This window comes from Giraffa tippelskirchi, chromosome 8 (genome assembly GCF_054371585.1).
Source record: "Giraffa tippelskirchi isolate mGirTip1 chromosome 8, T2T-mGirTip1v1.2.pri, whole genome shotgun sequence".
In the NCBI taxonomy this organism is placed as follows: domain Eukaryota; kingdom Metazoa; phylum Chordata; class Mammalia; order Artiodactyla; family Giraffidae; genus Giraffa; species Giraffa tippelskirchi.
Window position 1 is genome coordinate 57,303,010 of NC_137282.1, and position 16,000 is coordinate 57,319,009.

The 16,000-nt window shown below is 48.1% G+C and overlaps 1 protein-coding gene across 5 annotated transcripts in view; it reads right to left on the reverse strand.

Moving 5' to 3' along the window:
* The window catches only part of ADCY2 (adenylate cyclase 2), a 436,561-nt gene that overhangs the window by 403,701 nt on the left and 16,860 nt on the right, over positions 1-16,000 (reverse strand). For all 5 annotated transcript variants that reach the window (XR_014062213.1, XM_081520577.1, XM_081520578.1 and 2 more), the window contains exon 2: positions 13,030-13,227. Coding sequence is in view for 4 of the 5 variants with exons in the window: in XM_081520577.1 (XP_081376703.1) it covers positions 13,030-13,227 (198 nt within the window). In the remaining variant the exon portion in view is untranslated. The remainder of the gene's footprint in view (positions 1-13,029; positions 13,228-16,000) is intronic.

Below are 16,000 nucleotides of genomic sequence, written 5' to 3' on the forward strand. Positions count from 1 at the left end.
CTAGATCCCAAGTGACAGCTTTCAGTTCTTCCCTAATAAGTATGATGCTATATGGTGCTACACTTTTTTGAAATTGCTCTTTATTGGTGTGAGGAAGTTCCTTTCTCTTTCTAGATTGCTGAGGGATGCTACCAGGAGTAGGTGTTGAATTTCATCAGATATTTTCTCCATTATCTACCAAAATGATGGTAGGCACTACAATTATTGAAATGACCTGTTAATGCGGTAAATTACATGAATTGGTTTTTGAATGTTAAACCAACTCGGCATTCTTGATATAAACTCCATTGTTTTGCTGGACTAAATTTACTAAAATTTTTTTAAGAATTTTTACATCTATGTTCAAGAGAGAGACTGATCTGTAGTTTCCTTTCCTGTAATATCTTTGGCTTTGGTATTAGAGCAATGCTGGCCTTATGACATGAGTTGGGAATTATGTTCCTTCTTTTTGCAGAGGAACTTGTATAGTTGGGATTATTTCACCCTTAAGTTTTGGTAGAACTCACCAGGGAAGGCATTTGGGTCTGAAATTTCCTTTGTGGGAAGATATTTAACAACATGTTCAAATTATTTCACACATATAGAGCAATTCAATTTTCTATTTCTTCTTGAATGAGCTTCGATAGTTTGCTTTCCAAAGAATTTGTCCATTTCATCTAGACTGTGGAACTTAATGGCATAACACTGTTCATAACATTTCCTTGTCTTCTTTTTAACTGTGTAGGATATATAGGAACAATCTTTCTCACATTTCCAACCTGGTAATTTTGTCTTCTATCTTTATTTCTGATTAGTCTGGATAGAGATTTATCAATTTTATGGATCTCCTCAAAGAACTGGTTTTGCCTTCTCTGATTATTGTTTTCCTGTCTACACCTTTTTTAAACTCCTTTTTATTTCCTTTCTTCTAGTTTGTATTCCTTTTCCCAGTTTCTTGAGTTGGAAGCTTCAGTTGCCGATTTGAGCCCTTTGCTCTTTCATACTATGAACATTCGATGCTGTAAATTTCTAAGTGCCGTTTTAGGTGCACCCTGCAAACTGCGATCCATCTCGTGTCCATTTAATTCAATCCAACATACTTTCCAAACCCCTTTGTAATTTATTCTTGGTCTTCAGGGTCATTTAGAAATGGATTGTTTAGTTTCCAAATATTGATTGATATTTCAAACTCTTTTATGTCATCGATTTCTAATTTAAGTCCATTATGGCCAAAGCACAAGCTTTGTGCAAAAAGTGATCCTTTTAAACTTAATGGGACTTTTATAATCCAGAACATGGTCCCTCTTGGTATATGTTCCACGTGTGTTGAGAAGAACACATCTTCTGCATGGTTGGGTGGAGAGCTCAAAAAATATCCATCAGATCAACTTGTTTGGTGATACTTTGTGAATCATCTATATCCTTATTGATTTTCTTTCTTATTGTCTCACCTGTTGGAGACAGGTTGTTTCAGTCTCTGTGTTGGATATCGGTTTTCACATTATCTATTTTGCATCTCTCTTAGGTGTACAGGTTTGTGGAACCACTAGGTCTTCCTGATGAACCGATTCCCCTTCAGTATTGAGGAACCCGTCCCTCCTGCTTGCTCTCCAGGCCTTGCGTGTTCGCTCAGTTGTGTCCAGCTCTTTTGCGACCCTATGAACTGAAACGCACCAAGCTCCTCTATCTATGGGATTTCCCAGGAAGGAATACTGGAGTGGGTCTGCAGGCCGAGTACCAGGAATTTCTTTCCCAGAGGTTCTTCTCCCATGTGTGTGCCACGCTGGGCTCAGGCAAGACTCAGAGACCCTCTACAAACCTTCAGAGCTCCCTCTGTCTCTGCAGTTTTCTCCCCTTTCCTCCTAGGTTTTCTGTCCTGAGCATTTCAGCACCATCACCTTTCCAAACTCTGATTTCTGGTTTTTCAACTCTCTGAAATTGCTGGGTGAGGATGATGTTAGCAGCTGCTGAGCAAAGGAAATCTGAAATAACCGAATACCGCGGAAGCTAAGTAAGGTGTTGCTTAGCAACTCTTAATAGGAAATAATTTAAACTCTGGATGTATTTTTTTTCCTGAGAACTTGCTGCTTCAGCCTGGAGTCTAGAATTCACCCCGCTTCACGCAGGCAGCTCCCCTGCATGCACACGTGGGTACACACACACAGTCCCCACCTGACAACTGCAAGTTCTATTATTCACCAGCTCCCATGAGTATGTCTCTTTGTATATAACAACAACATCCACGATTCAAGGTCAAAGTCACTGGAAGTCTACGACAAATACAGCATTTTATAAACTCGTCTAGCAAATACAAGGCACACAATGCAGGAAGCCCTAAGATATCACCATCAAAGATGTCTCCATTTAATGAGTCAGTAACAGATGTGTTGGAAGCTTACAGAACATTCCTCCTCCCCTGTCAAGTTCCAGCTCTTTCAGGAAAACACTACAGACTCCAGACTACAAGCATGATTCCTTCTTCTGACCTCACGCTGACCTCCCCAGAGGCCATGAGAGCTGCACACACAGGACCAGGATCCCTGTGACAGTGGCCACCCCCCAGGGCACGCGTACCTTACTGGAAGAGTGGGCCACCCAGTAAATGGCCCTTTGAGCCTGAAGGGTTTTTCCAACAGGGAAGGAAGGGGTTGGTTACTGGTACACAGAAGCTAAGACAGACCCAGATGAGAAAACGAGCAGAAAGAAGTGAAATTACAGGGAATCTGTTAATAAGAGTTACGTTCATTTCAGTATAAAAGCAATCAGTGATTTCCAAACAATAATACTGACTAACATGAACACGTGGACATTTGATCCCTGGGTCGAAATGTCCCATTTCTCTTACTGACTCGTCCGATGGATGAAAATATCTCCAAATGGGAATATCACTAGCAATTCAGAACAGTGATATGATTAATTTTTGGCATCTCTGAAGCAATAGCTCCCCCCACCCACGAAGTTTTTCCAGATCACGTGCAACCCCAAAGTGATTCAGAAAGAACAATCCAGAATTCCCAAATGCCCCCATTCCTCGACACACAATAGTTCACCATTTGCCGAGGCACCACAAGGTCGCCAAAAACAAGAGGCAGGTGGAGAGGACGTGTGACGATCATGGTGCCAGAATGTCAGGTTCAAATTCTGGCTCTCTTCCTCGCTGTGTGACTCTGGGAAAGTTGCTTAACCTCTCTGGGTTTCAGTTTTCTCATCTTCAAATTGCAAGTAATAATAGTATTGTCTTCGCAGGGTCATACAGACCAGGAAGTCACGTACGTAAAGTAACTGAATCCTGCCTGGAGCACAGAAGAACCAGGATCCAGAAAGCAGCATCTGCCCTCGTCAGCGGGGAGGAGACGACCAGAGAGAAGGCGTCCACGCGTTCAGTTAGCTCGTCAAGTGTTTGCAGGGTGAGCTCCACGGGTCTGACACCGTGCAACATGCCGGGAACAGAGCAGCAAACAAAAAACACCTCCAAGGCCACTCGGCCTTCAAAACGAATGCTGACGTGGGGGCAGGGCAGAGTGAGGGCCACAAAGCTCGGAGGTCAGAATGGCAGCATCCCTTCTGTGGTCGGATAACCGTTGAAGGGCAGGTGCCGATCTTAAGGACCCCAGCTTAGGCTCCTCTAGAGAAAAGCACGGAAGGAGATCAAAGAAGAAGGGAACACACAGATTGTTCCAGAAGCACCACTACAACTGTCTACTGAAGCAGGGTCGCAGGATCTGAGCTGGGAAGCCCCAGGGAGGGTGGTGACATGTTCCCAGTTCACTGCAAGCCTGTGTGGTTTTCCCAATGCTCAGGCTGGGAACACAAGGTAGAGAGAATACAGAAATGCCACCTCCACACTCAACAGCCAGAAATACGTTGGAATCTCAAAATAACAACCCTTCGGGCTGCATCCAGCTGTGCTGCACTGCCTTCAAATTCACACTTCATCACTATGTTCCTGGCCTTTGGTGTTTTGTTTTTTTTTAAAGCAGGGGGATTAGAGAAAAATAAAAACCTGTATCTTTGTTGTTAAATGACATAATTTTTATATTACTTTACATTTTTCTCAGATTTGTTCTTTTTCATATTGAGTGCAAAATGTCCCCTAAGAAATCACTGAGGTGCACAGAAGCACCCAGAGATGGTTTTCGTGGCTCCCCAGGAACAGGCTGGGTTTTCTCCTTTCACTCTTATGCTACTAGGTTTTTTAATAGCTTTCCAAGTCACTGCACTTACAAACCGACTCTGTACCATTTCAAAGCCGACGAGAGGCCTTTCTTTTCTTTCATTTTCACCTTTTTCAATAAAAGAAAAATAATGTTTGAGCACTGATGTCCTATTTTTGTAGGAAAACACACACAGGTACATGCTGAATGGCTGGCATCCTTTTAGGTAACAGGACAAAGAAAGTCCCTTCTTCCCAGAGCAATATGTTAGCTGTTCACATTGGTAAGTTAACAAATCTATACAGTAACACAACCTGGTCTCCCTGCCAAGGCAGAAATGGGGCTGCCAGAAATGGAAGTTTTTATTTAACTCTATTCAGTGAGCTCTTAGTACAAGGGAAGCAGAACTTTGGAATCAAACACGAGTACAGCTCACTCTCTGGTCCTCACTTGGCCAATCCAGGGAGCATAGGCTAACATCAGCCATCGCAGACAAGTGCTTTCCTGACCCACCACCTTCTCAACAGTCTTCTTATCTCAAAGGGAAGGTCCTAAGTCAGTGGTTTTCAGCTGAGATGCAATGGATTTGCCTTGTTAGAAAGTCATAAATTAAAACATCAGCTAGGGTTTGCCTGGTATCTCCATGGTAAAGAATCTGCCTGCCAATGCAGGAGAAACTGGTTCAATCTCTAGTCGGGGAAGTTGCCACAGGCCATGGACCAACTAAGCTGGTGCACCGTAACTATTGAATCTACGTGCTGCAACTACTGAAGCCCACGTGCATAGAGCCTGTGCTCTGTAACAAGAAAAGCTGCTGGATGAGAAGCCCATGCACCACAACTAGACAGCAGACCCTGCTCACAGCGACTACAGAAAGACAGTGTGGCAACAAAGACTCAGCACAGTTACAAACAAATAAATTTATATATATATATATATGTATATATATATATATAACCTAAAAGTTAAGGCTTCACTAAGCAAACCAAAGATATCACAAAAAAGGAAAATGTCATGTCACTCCTACAAAAACCCCAAAGAAGCACTTTCCTCACCAGACAGGCAGAGCAAACCCACCTAACATGCAAACATTCGTTCATGACACTCTGCTTGTCTACAAGGCACTGTGCTCGATCACGGGTCATTTTCTCTTTCTGTTCCTGAGTCTGGATGATTGATCCCAGCAGGCTAGTCACACATAAGAACGTTTCTACTTCCACAGCCCCTGGTTTGAAAATGGGTCAAAAACCTCCACAGCATACATTTTAACCCCCAGGTGGACTTGCAGTTTAAGTGAAAGTCAATATCAAGGGCAGCTGTCAAACATCTAAGAGTGGGAAAGTAAACATGAGAGCAACAGGCCACGAGATGGGACTGGTTCCTGCAGCAGGAGACGGTCCTCCTAGGCAACAGGGTGACTTCCATGAAACGATGTCTATCATGAGTTGAATGGTGTCCTCCCCAAAGATGTGTTCAAATCTTCACCCCTATACATGTGCCAGCCAGCCAGTGAGTATTCAGTTATGTCTGACTCTCTGCGACCCCACGGACTGGAGCTCACCAGGACAAATTCTTCTGTTCCATGGAATTCTCCAGGCAAGAATACTGGCACGGGTTACCATTTCCTATTCCAGGGGATCTTACCGACCCAGGGATCGAACTCACATCTCCTGCAGAACTCACATCTCCTGTATTGGCAGGTGGGTTCTTTACCACTGAGCCACCTGGGAAGCCCCACCTGTGAATGTGACCTTTAAAATCAACGTCTTTGCAAACATGGTCAAGTTAAGCAGAAATCAAGAGGGTTCCCTAAGGCCAATATGATGATGGGTGGCCTTATAAGAATCAGAGAGACCCAGGGAGAAGAGTGCCATGCAATGATGGACACAGATGTTGAAGAGGCGTGTCTACCATCCACACAGTTTCCCAACAGCCACGTGATGCTGGGAGAGGCAGGGAAAGATCCTGCCCTGGAGCCTTTGGGGGAGTGTGACCCTGTCCACATCTTGATTTTGGACTTTACGCTCCAGAGCTGGGAGCCACTATTTGTCAACCATGATGAGGCCTCTCTGGACAGGACCTGGCTATCAGGAAGGGCCCTCAGACAAGAAGAGCTGCTGTGCGTGTGACGGCCCCAGGCACAGGCAGAAGAGGGGCCTGGGGGCCCCAGACACGCTGCTGACATCTTTAGAAAAACAAACGTGATCCCTTCACCTAAAGGAGCACAGGAGACTGATACCTTGTTTCCTCCTCTCCTAGTCGAGTTCAAATTGTTCACCTGGTTTCCAAACATTCAGGAAAAGAAGGTCAAGTGTGTCAAGAGCCCCTCCACCCTTTGATCATGGGGAGGTCATCTTGCATACGATGGGGAGGGGGTGGTGGTGGTGGTTTAGTCGCTAAGACGTGTCCAACTCTTGTGACCCCATGGACTGTAGCCCACCGGGTTCTTCTGCCCATGGAATTCTCTAGGCAAGAATACTGGAGTGGGTTGCCACTTCCTTCTCCAATGGGGGGTGGGGGGATTTCGGAAAACCCAGTCCAAGCTGAAGCAGGTGGGCAGACCCTCCTTGCAGAGGTGTGTGTGTGTGTGTGTGTGCGCGCATGTGTGTTCACTTAGCACACACACACACCACTGTTAACAGCTGGAAACCCCAACTCTGCAATTTACCACCCGGCGTCCCTCCGATTGTTGGGAACCACCAACAAAATGTCATTTTTAAATAATTCTTGTCCAGGAGGCGGCTGTGTGGAACACATGTCAGCTGGGTGGGGATGATGGCAGCATCGGCTGGGAGGGGACCCAAATCGGAGGCGACACGAGCTGAATTAAAACTACCAGCGATGCCAGGTCTCCACACACACTCAGGGCTGGGAGGGCAAAGCCACCAGCGTCTTCTCCTCATTTTCCTTATTTCACCAGCAGCCACTTCCAAACCACGTCGGTGCCCAACCTCCAAACCTGCCACCCATTCTCCAGCGGGTACATACTCCAGGCCACACGCTGCAAAATCATGCCTCTCTGATCAAAAACAGAACCAGCAGTCTGAAGTGGTGCCCTGGCCACTCAGGACAGTTCCACTTATTGAGACTTTAAGAACTGGGTCTTTAAAAGACAACACAGACAGGCAGCCTTGGTAAACACAGAGTTTCTCAGACTTGGTCCTGCAGACCCTCCGTCTGGGTGGTTCTTGGTGATGCTGCTGGCCTGTGTGTTGTAGGTTGTTTGTAGGATTCACAGCAGCATCTCTGGCTTCTACGCACTAGGTGACTCCTAACCAGGCTCTGACAGTCAGAGACACTGCCAGACTGGGAAATGTCTCTGGTGGGGAAACTGCTTCCAGTTGAGAACTCGGTATCCCAGGTAAGACTGGCCTCTGGAGTCAGACCCCCTGGGTTCCAATCTCCTGTATGCTCACTCTCCAGCAGCCTGGCTGTGATCAAGGGACCTGTGTGGGAGTCTAGGTGCTGGGTGAGCTCGGGTACCACAGCGCCCATCCCACGGGGCTATGAAAGGATGGAACGGGTTTTCAGAGGGAAAGCACCCAGAACAGGGGCGGCGCCGCCCAGAGGACACCAGCGCTGGCAGCTCCGGTTCTGGGTTGTGTGCCAGCTGTGATGGCTGAGAGCAGGACTCCACCCACACGTACGGGGAAGAACCAGCCACACCAGAGCAAGATCGGCCTTTGCCCTGGGCTCCTGGGAGGGGATCTCTCAGGCCCCAGGAATGCCCAGCCCGACAGGACTATTTGCGTCGGGGGCTCTGATCAGCAGACCATCCGAGATGTGATTCATGAAGGAGGCTCAGGGCCACACAGAGCATCCGCTCTGTCTACAGAGGGGCTGAGACCACAGCCAGCCATGCAGGGGGCGTGCGATGAGTCCCAGGCAAAACCCTGGGCACACAAGGCTCTGATGACGCTCCTGGGGAGGCGCTACACCCCGCGCATGGCGCGACATGCTGCAGCTAGGAGGGCATGGCTGTCGTGTCTCCAGATGGACCGGACAACAGACACTCCACACTCTGCAGTGCTCCTGAACACTCCCCTCGGCTGATGCTAAACTGTGTTCTTTCTTTGTAAGAAACCATGCGTGTGAGCTAAGTCGCTTCTGTCACATCCGACTCTTTGTGACCGCATGGACTAGAGCCCTCCAGGCTCCTCTGTCTATGGGGTTCTACAGGCAAGAACACTGGAGTGGATTGCCATGCCCTCCTCCAAGGGATCTTCCCTACCCAGGGATCGAACCCAGGTCTCTTATAGCTCCTGCATTGGCAGGTGGGTTCTTTACCACTAGCACCACTTGGGAAACCTGTAAACATGAGGATTAACAGCTTTCAAAGGGTTCTGTAGGTCCTTCTGCAAGTTACTGAAACTCACGGGGCTCTTTGGATCCCCGAACTTGCCATTGTTGTCAGCGGTGAGGGGGCCCCGTGTGGACTGTCCCCCTCGGTGTACCCCAGCCGCTCCTCACAGCAGCACCGGGCGTGGAAGCATCCTCTCTGGGATCATGCCTTAAGCTCACTCCCTCGAGCGCAGTGCACCTCCTAACACTTCTCGGAGGTCAGAATGTCAGTGTTCATGGAGGGACCTGCATCTGTGATGCCGACATCAAAAGATGCCAGAGAGTCAATTTTGGGTTAACTGGGCAGAATGACCGCATTCCAGGTCCCCTCCTGAATGATCAGCAGTGTTGGGAAGGAGTTCAGACTCCAGCAGAGGAATGGGGCTCAAGTGGCCTCTTCTGTTTTGTTTTTCTTGCATTTAGTATTTTACTGGAGGTTCTAATGATATGCCTGGAGAATCCCATGGACAGAGGAGCCTGGTGGGCTGCAGTCCGTGGGGTCGCAAAGAATCAGACACGACTGAGCAACTAACATACACTAATGATGTGCACATGTCAAGAAAAAGAAATAAGACATTAACATTGGAATGAAAGAAGTAAAGCTTCCTATTCATAGATGACATGGACGCTTATACAGAAAAATCAAAGGATGAGCACCAATCACTTAGCTCAAGTAATTTCTCAGGTATCTGGACAACCAACAGGGACCTCCTGCACAGCACAGGGGACTCGGCTCAATATTATGTAAGAAGCGAAATGAGAAAATAATCTGAAAACGAGTATATACATATTCCCTCTCCTCCACCCCTGGGTGCCCAGCTCAACTCTTCTCTTGCATACCGCTTCTTCTAAATGGGCGCATCCAGCCCCAGACTGTGCGTGTGTGCATGTGTGTGTGTGCGCGCGTGCGCTCAAGTCTCTTAGTCGTGTCCGACTCCCTGCGACCCCAAGGACTGTAGCCCACCAGGCTCCTCAGTCCATGGGACTTCCCAGACAGTGATACTGGAATAGGTTGCCATTTCCTACTCCAGGGGATCTTCCTGACCCAGGGTCAAACCCGCGTCTTCTGAGTTGCCTGCATTGGCAGGCGGACTCTTTACCACTAGCGTCACCTGGGGAGCCCTTCATCACGTGTGTGTGTGTGTGTGTGTGTGTGTGTGTGTGTGTGTGTGTCTTAGTCATTAAGTCATGTCCATCTCTATGTGACCCCATGGACTGTAGCCCACCAGGCTCCTCCGTCCATGGGATTCTCCAGACAAGAATACTGGAGTGGGTTGTCATGGCCTCCTCCTATACTCCAATATAAAATACAAAGTTAAAAGAATAAATTAGTTAAGTTCAAACTGGCCCTCTTCTGGCAAGAGGTGTAAGCAGCCCCACAGCACAAGGCAAGTGCCCCATCGACGGGGCTGAGTGGCTCCATGCAGGAGCCCACCCTGCCCAGGGTCCTGGCAGCATGAGGCCGGCAACCCTGATGTGGGTGGGATCACGGGCAGGGGCTGAGGAGAAAAATCTCAGCATGAGGTTGTAAAAAACCGCATCCAAGCTAAAGCCAAGAAACAGAGACAGGCAACCAATGGCTGGGAGATCGATCTCGAGTAAACAGGAGTAAAGTAAAAGTGAACATGTCAGTCGCTTAGTTGTGTCTGACTCTTTGTGACCCCATGGACTGTAGCCTGCCAGGTTTCCCTGTCCGTGGAATTTCCCAGGAAAGAATACTGGAGTGGGTTGCCATTTCCTTCTATAGGGGATTTTCCTGACCCAGGGATCGAACTCCGGTTTCCTGCAGTAGACGCAGATTCTTTACTGCCTGAGCCACCTTAGCAAGTAAAATGACTTGGAAATAAGGATGTTTAAGATGCCCAAGCTCATCATTGACTCAATGGATGTGACTTTGAGCAAACTCTGGGAGTTGGTGATGGACAGGGAAGCCTGGTGTGCTGCAGTCCACAGGGTCGCCAAGAGTCGGACACGACTGAGCGACTGAACAACAAGAACAAAGATGCTTCAAGAAATTTTTTTACAAACAGCAATAGCAGCAATAAAACCCAAGCGTGTGTCATAAAACCAGAAGCAAGTGGACACTCACACACAAATGCAACAACAACAGATCGGGAAGGGAAAACCTCATCTACTGGGGCGAGTCCTGTGCCGGCAGCTTGGGGTGCCAAAGACACACAGGGAGCAGCGGCACCCCACGGGGAAGGAGTTTACGTCCTCCGGGCGAGACAGTGATGAACAGAGAGAGGGCTGTGTAACCCGCTCTGCGGACGACCGTAAGCGCGGAGGGAAAACAAGAGAGGGTGGGGGCCGCCTGGTGGGAGGGCAGCCAGACATCAGGGGAGGCTGCTTTGGGGAGGCCCCCAGATGAGGTTAATGCAGGAGATGCTCGGGTGTCCACCGATCATGACAGAGTCTGTAATTCACACGGAAAAGGAAGCTCAGAGAATTCTGAACAAAAGGAGTATTTGCCCTTCCAGACAGGAAAGTGAAAGTCACTCAGTTGTGTCATGTCCAACTCTTTGCGACCCCAGGGACTGTACAGTCCATGGAAATCTCCAGGCCAGAATACTGGAGAGGGTAGCCTTTCCCTTCCCCAGGGGATCTTCCCAACCCAGGGATTGAACCCAGGTCTCCCCAATTGCAGGCGGAATCTTTACCAGCTGAGCCACCAGGGAAGCCCAAGAAGACTGGAGTGGGTAGCCTATCCCTTCTCCAGGGGATCTTTCCGACCCAGGGTCTCCCGCATTGCAGGCGGATTCTTTACCAACTGAGCTATGAGGGAAGCCTCCATACAGGAGGCTTTTTTTAAAGCTATGTTGTTAAAAGGTGGCCGCGGTGCTAGGAGAGACGCGGGGTCCATGCCACAGACAGCAAAGGATGCTCTCAACCTGCTTCCTGCGTCTGTCCTCGTGCACTGGGGTGAAGGCGGAGGGACGGTGGACCACGTGTGCCACTGAGAGCAGAGGGTGAGGGCGTGCGCAGAACAACAGGGAGCAGAGGCGTGTGTGTGTGGGGGGTGTGCCCAGCGCTGCAAAAGGCTTGAGTGGCGGAGCGAGGAGGAGACACCAAGGGAGCTTCTCCAAGCACGGGAGCCTCTTCTGGGAGAGAGACAGCATCGTCTCCATCTGGGCCCTCCGTCTCAGCATCCTTTACAGCCAGAGAGACCAACCCAAGTTCACTCTGCCCAGCCTCTCTCTTCCCAGAGGAACTGAGGGTCAAAGACGAGGATGCTTTGTCTGAGATCACAGGACAGAACTCTCCAGAAACCCCATTCTGGGGCTCCCCTAGGGCTCTCTCCAGCTCACGTCCTTGCCCTTTCTCTTTTATTTTTTAAATTATGAAAGTATGATAACACATTTACAGGAGACTTCAAAAATACAGAACAAGGTTACGCGTAGTTCTACTAGATATTACAATTATTTTTCAAGCAGATGAATTAAGATTTTTAGTTGGAAGTTTCAATATGAAACTGTCAAAAATTAACAGAAGGAACAGACAGGAAAGGAGAAGGATGTAGTAGACCTGAAAAGCACCATGAACCAATTCAACACAATTAAGATTTATACAACGTTCACACAATAGCAGGATACAGATTCTATTCAGGTTCCCATAGACTAGAAACGAAGGACACAAAACAAGGTGCAAAAACTGCATGGTCTAAAGGTATTGAAATCAGACAGAGTCGTTCTCTTTTCACTGGGGGATTATGTTAGAGATCAATATCAAAAGATAATTGAAAGTAACACACACTGGCACTTGAATCCTTCTGTGTGTTGCATCTTGAGTCTCTCTTCTCCTGGCCGCTGCAGCAACTCTGGGGAGTCTCCTAAGGACTGTGGCTCCTGCGCCACTCCCTCCCCAGGCTCTTGGCCCCCAGCAGCTCAGCAACAGCCCTCGTGGTACTCAGTTCCCTCTCTCCCTCGATGGCGACAGAACCCCTTGGTGTCAATTACAAGCCTGAAGCTAGGAACTAGGATACCCACACCCGTGCCTGGAACCATTTGATCAAGCAGCCAGTGGACGAGAGCCATGTGACCCCAGCACAAGGGGGAAAAGCCTCTTGGCCTACAGTCTCCTAAAGACCTAGCATCCCCCAGACATGGCCCTCTTCTAAACCAAGAGCCTCTGGGTTCAACATGAAGAACACTGGGTCTCCTTACTGCTATGACATCATCACGTTGACACCAAATCTGAAGATCCAGTCCCTGAGCAGAGAGTTCAAGTCCAGTCTTTGCGACTTCGAGGCACAGAGGGATTCCAGAACAATGGGAGACTCAAGGGGCTGAAGAAGAAGGAAGTACCAAGGCGTGGTGCCAGCGGCAAACGCAGCCTCAGCCATCGGAAACAGGAGACAAGATGAGCCTGGGCGGCCCCCTGACCGCCAGCAGGTCTGATGAGTTAAAACAGGCACGGGGTGACTTCACCCTGCAGAGCCCCGTGGGCCAGCCGTTTCTAAAGATGGTCTTCTCAGCCTCTGTTTACAGTCTGGGGCCAGGTGTATAGAACCTGGTATGTCACAGACCAAAACACAAAAAGCATTTCGACATCTTACCTGGTCCCAAGGAGAGACGGTGCCCCCAAAACACATGAACAAGTAGCCCATGGCCACGAGACAGATCCATATCACCAAAGAGAAGAGACGTAGCAGCTTCTTAAACACCGACTCGATGCACACCAGGATGAAGATTGCAAAGAAAATCGCCAGGGCAGTCGGAACTGTGATTAAAAATGCCACATGGTCTTCAACTTCCTAAGGAGAGGGAAAAAAAAAACATCGCAAAGGGACAATTTAGCAAGCCTATGGCACCCATGACTTGTTATTAATATCAAAATGTTATCAACATCAGTCAAGGTTGAAACAGATCAAGTTTTAAAGGGACTTCAGAAGTAGAAAAATTTGAACTTTTGAAAATTTAAGTTTATTATTAACTAACCATGTTTTTCTACATAAATAACCCAATACCGGGCTTCTCAGGTGGTGAAGTGGTAAAGAATCCTCCTGCCAATGCAGAAGTGGGTTCAATGCCTGGGTTGGGAAGATCCCCTGGAGGATGAAATGGCAACCCACTCTAGTATTCTCGCCTGGGAAATCTCATGGACAGAGGAACCTGGCGGGCTGTAGTCCATGGGATCGCAAAGAGTCGGACACGACTGAGTGAATGAGCGCACGAGATCCAGGACTGGATATTTAAATTACACAAAACAGCCATGACATGAAATGCAAACTGTCCCTGATAAATGAAGAAATGGATTTTATTCAAAAGTGAATGCGACAACACAGAATGTAAGGACAAAATAAGACAAACAACCTCAGACAATCAGATATGCTCTAATCACAGGAAATTAAGGCCTGCAAATGGTTTTGAAATGTTTTATTTAAAAAAAAAAAAAAACCTAAATACTATCTTGGACTCTAAAGCTAGAAGTTTTTCTTTTAATGCATTGCAATTAATGTTTTAACAAGATCATAGGTTAATAGAAAAGGGTCAGAAAGTACTAAAAATAGAAGATGAGAGAGCGGGAAATATTTAGAAGACTATGCCATTTAGCTAGCTTCCTTTTCCACCTTTCTTGGGCTCCAGCAGCAAAAGGAAAATGGACATTATTAGCCTGTTATTAATGCATTTTTTAAAACTCTACATTTGCACACTAATAGTCATTTTCTATTCATCTCTATCTAGCCACATAAGCCTTCAAACGCACACTATTACAATTCCCCACAATGCAACAGACCCTGCGTTTCCTCTGATTATCCAAGCCTGGATTTAGGTTTCAGCTTCTCCGGATATTCTGCTGGAAACTCGCTCTGAACTGCACACGCTATAGGACGGAACACAGTGTAAGAGCTTCGATCTTCAGCTAATACATTTATTTGATGAAATACTCAAAGGAGTTTCAAGCAAAAAAATCCATATAACCCAGGCCCTAAGAACTTCCACTGAGGTTTCAGAATATTAAAAACTTACTGTAGAGGGCTTCCCTGGTGGCTCAATGGTAAAGAATCTGCCCGCCCATGTAGGAGACATGGGTTTGATCTCTGATTTGGGAAGATCCCACATCCCATGAAGCAACGAAGCCCAAGGACCACAACTACTGAGGCTGTGCTCTAGAGTCGGGGAGCTGCAGCTTCTGAAGCCCACAGGCCCCAGAGCCTGCGCTCCACAAGGAGAGCAGCCACCGCGATGCAACTAGAGAAAAAGGCCATGTAGCAACCAAGACTCAGCGCTGCCAAAAATAGGGGGAAAAAAAGACTTAAAATTTACAGTACAACCTGGGACATATGGGGTAGGTATTTCAAATACCAGAGTCTGGGGAAGCCTTCACCTTTTCTTGTGGGTACAGGGTTCACTCCGGGCCACGAGCATCTCTAACTTCACCTGGAGATGCCCCCCGCCCACCTCCTTCCGTATCAGGCCACTGACCGCAGGGAGGGGGCCAGGAAGGCAGATGAGACACACCAGGTGGCAGGGTCCCAGGCTGACACCCAGGAGAGAGCAGAGGGACCCAGACCACCGTCACTGCCTTCTCTTCCCTTTCCTCTCTCACAATTATGTGTGTCGAGTAATAACTGCGAAAAAGGCAAGAGCAACAACAATCACGGCAAGTACTCACGTCAGTTGTTGTTGAGTTGCTAAGCTGTGTGACTCTTTACGACCCCATGCACTGCAGCACACCAAGCTTCCCTGTCCTTCACCATCTACCAGAGTTTGCTAAAATTCATCTCCATTGAGTCGGTGGTGCCATCCAACCATCTCATCCTGTATCACCCCCTTCTCCTCCTGCCCTCAATCTTTCCCAGCATCAGGGTCTTTTCCAATGAGTTGGCTCTTCACATCAAGAGGTCAAAGTATTGGAGCTTCAGCTTCAGCATCAGTCCTTCCAATGAATATTCAGGATTGATCGCCTTTAGGCTTGACTGGTTTGATCTCCTTGCAGTCCAAGGGACTCTCAAGAGTCTTCTCCAGCACCACAGTTTGAAAGCATCAATTCTAACATGGATATTTTTCTGCTAAGCACTCAAGTACATTAAGGTCTGTGACTCTTACAACAGCAGTATGAGTGTAGGTATGGTTGCCTGCACAGGTGAGAAAATGCAGGCCTCTGAATGGAAAGGAGGCACCAGGGTTTGGGGGCTGACTGGGAAAGAATGGGGGCTTCACCCAGGGGGTGGTCTGTGTTGCCATCACCATAAAGCCCTGTGCCCTCTGTGCATACATGGTGCATGGGCCCAGGTGTGGCCAGCTCCCCAGTGGCCAAAAGAAAGTTTCCAGAACAGTCAGAGGACAGAAGCGTCCAATGGGATGTTCTCACCACCTCCCTAACCTACTATTTCAGTCCACAATTAAGTGCCTAATTGTACTCTGACCTTCAGACCCATGTTCCAACCATTGCAAAAGGTTGTCCAGCATCCACCCGCACCCTGGCACTCCCCAGCACTCAGGCACCACGGATGAGGGCACGCAGGGACACGGCAGCCTGTCTCCGAGGACGTCTCATTCAAGGTCGTGATCACTGCGCACACG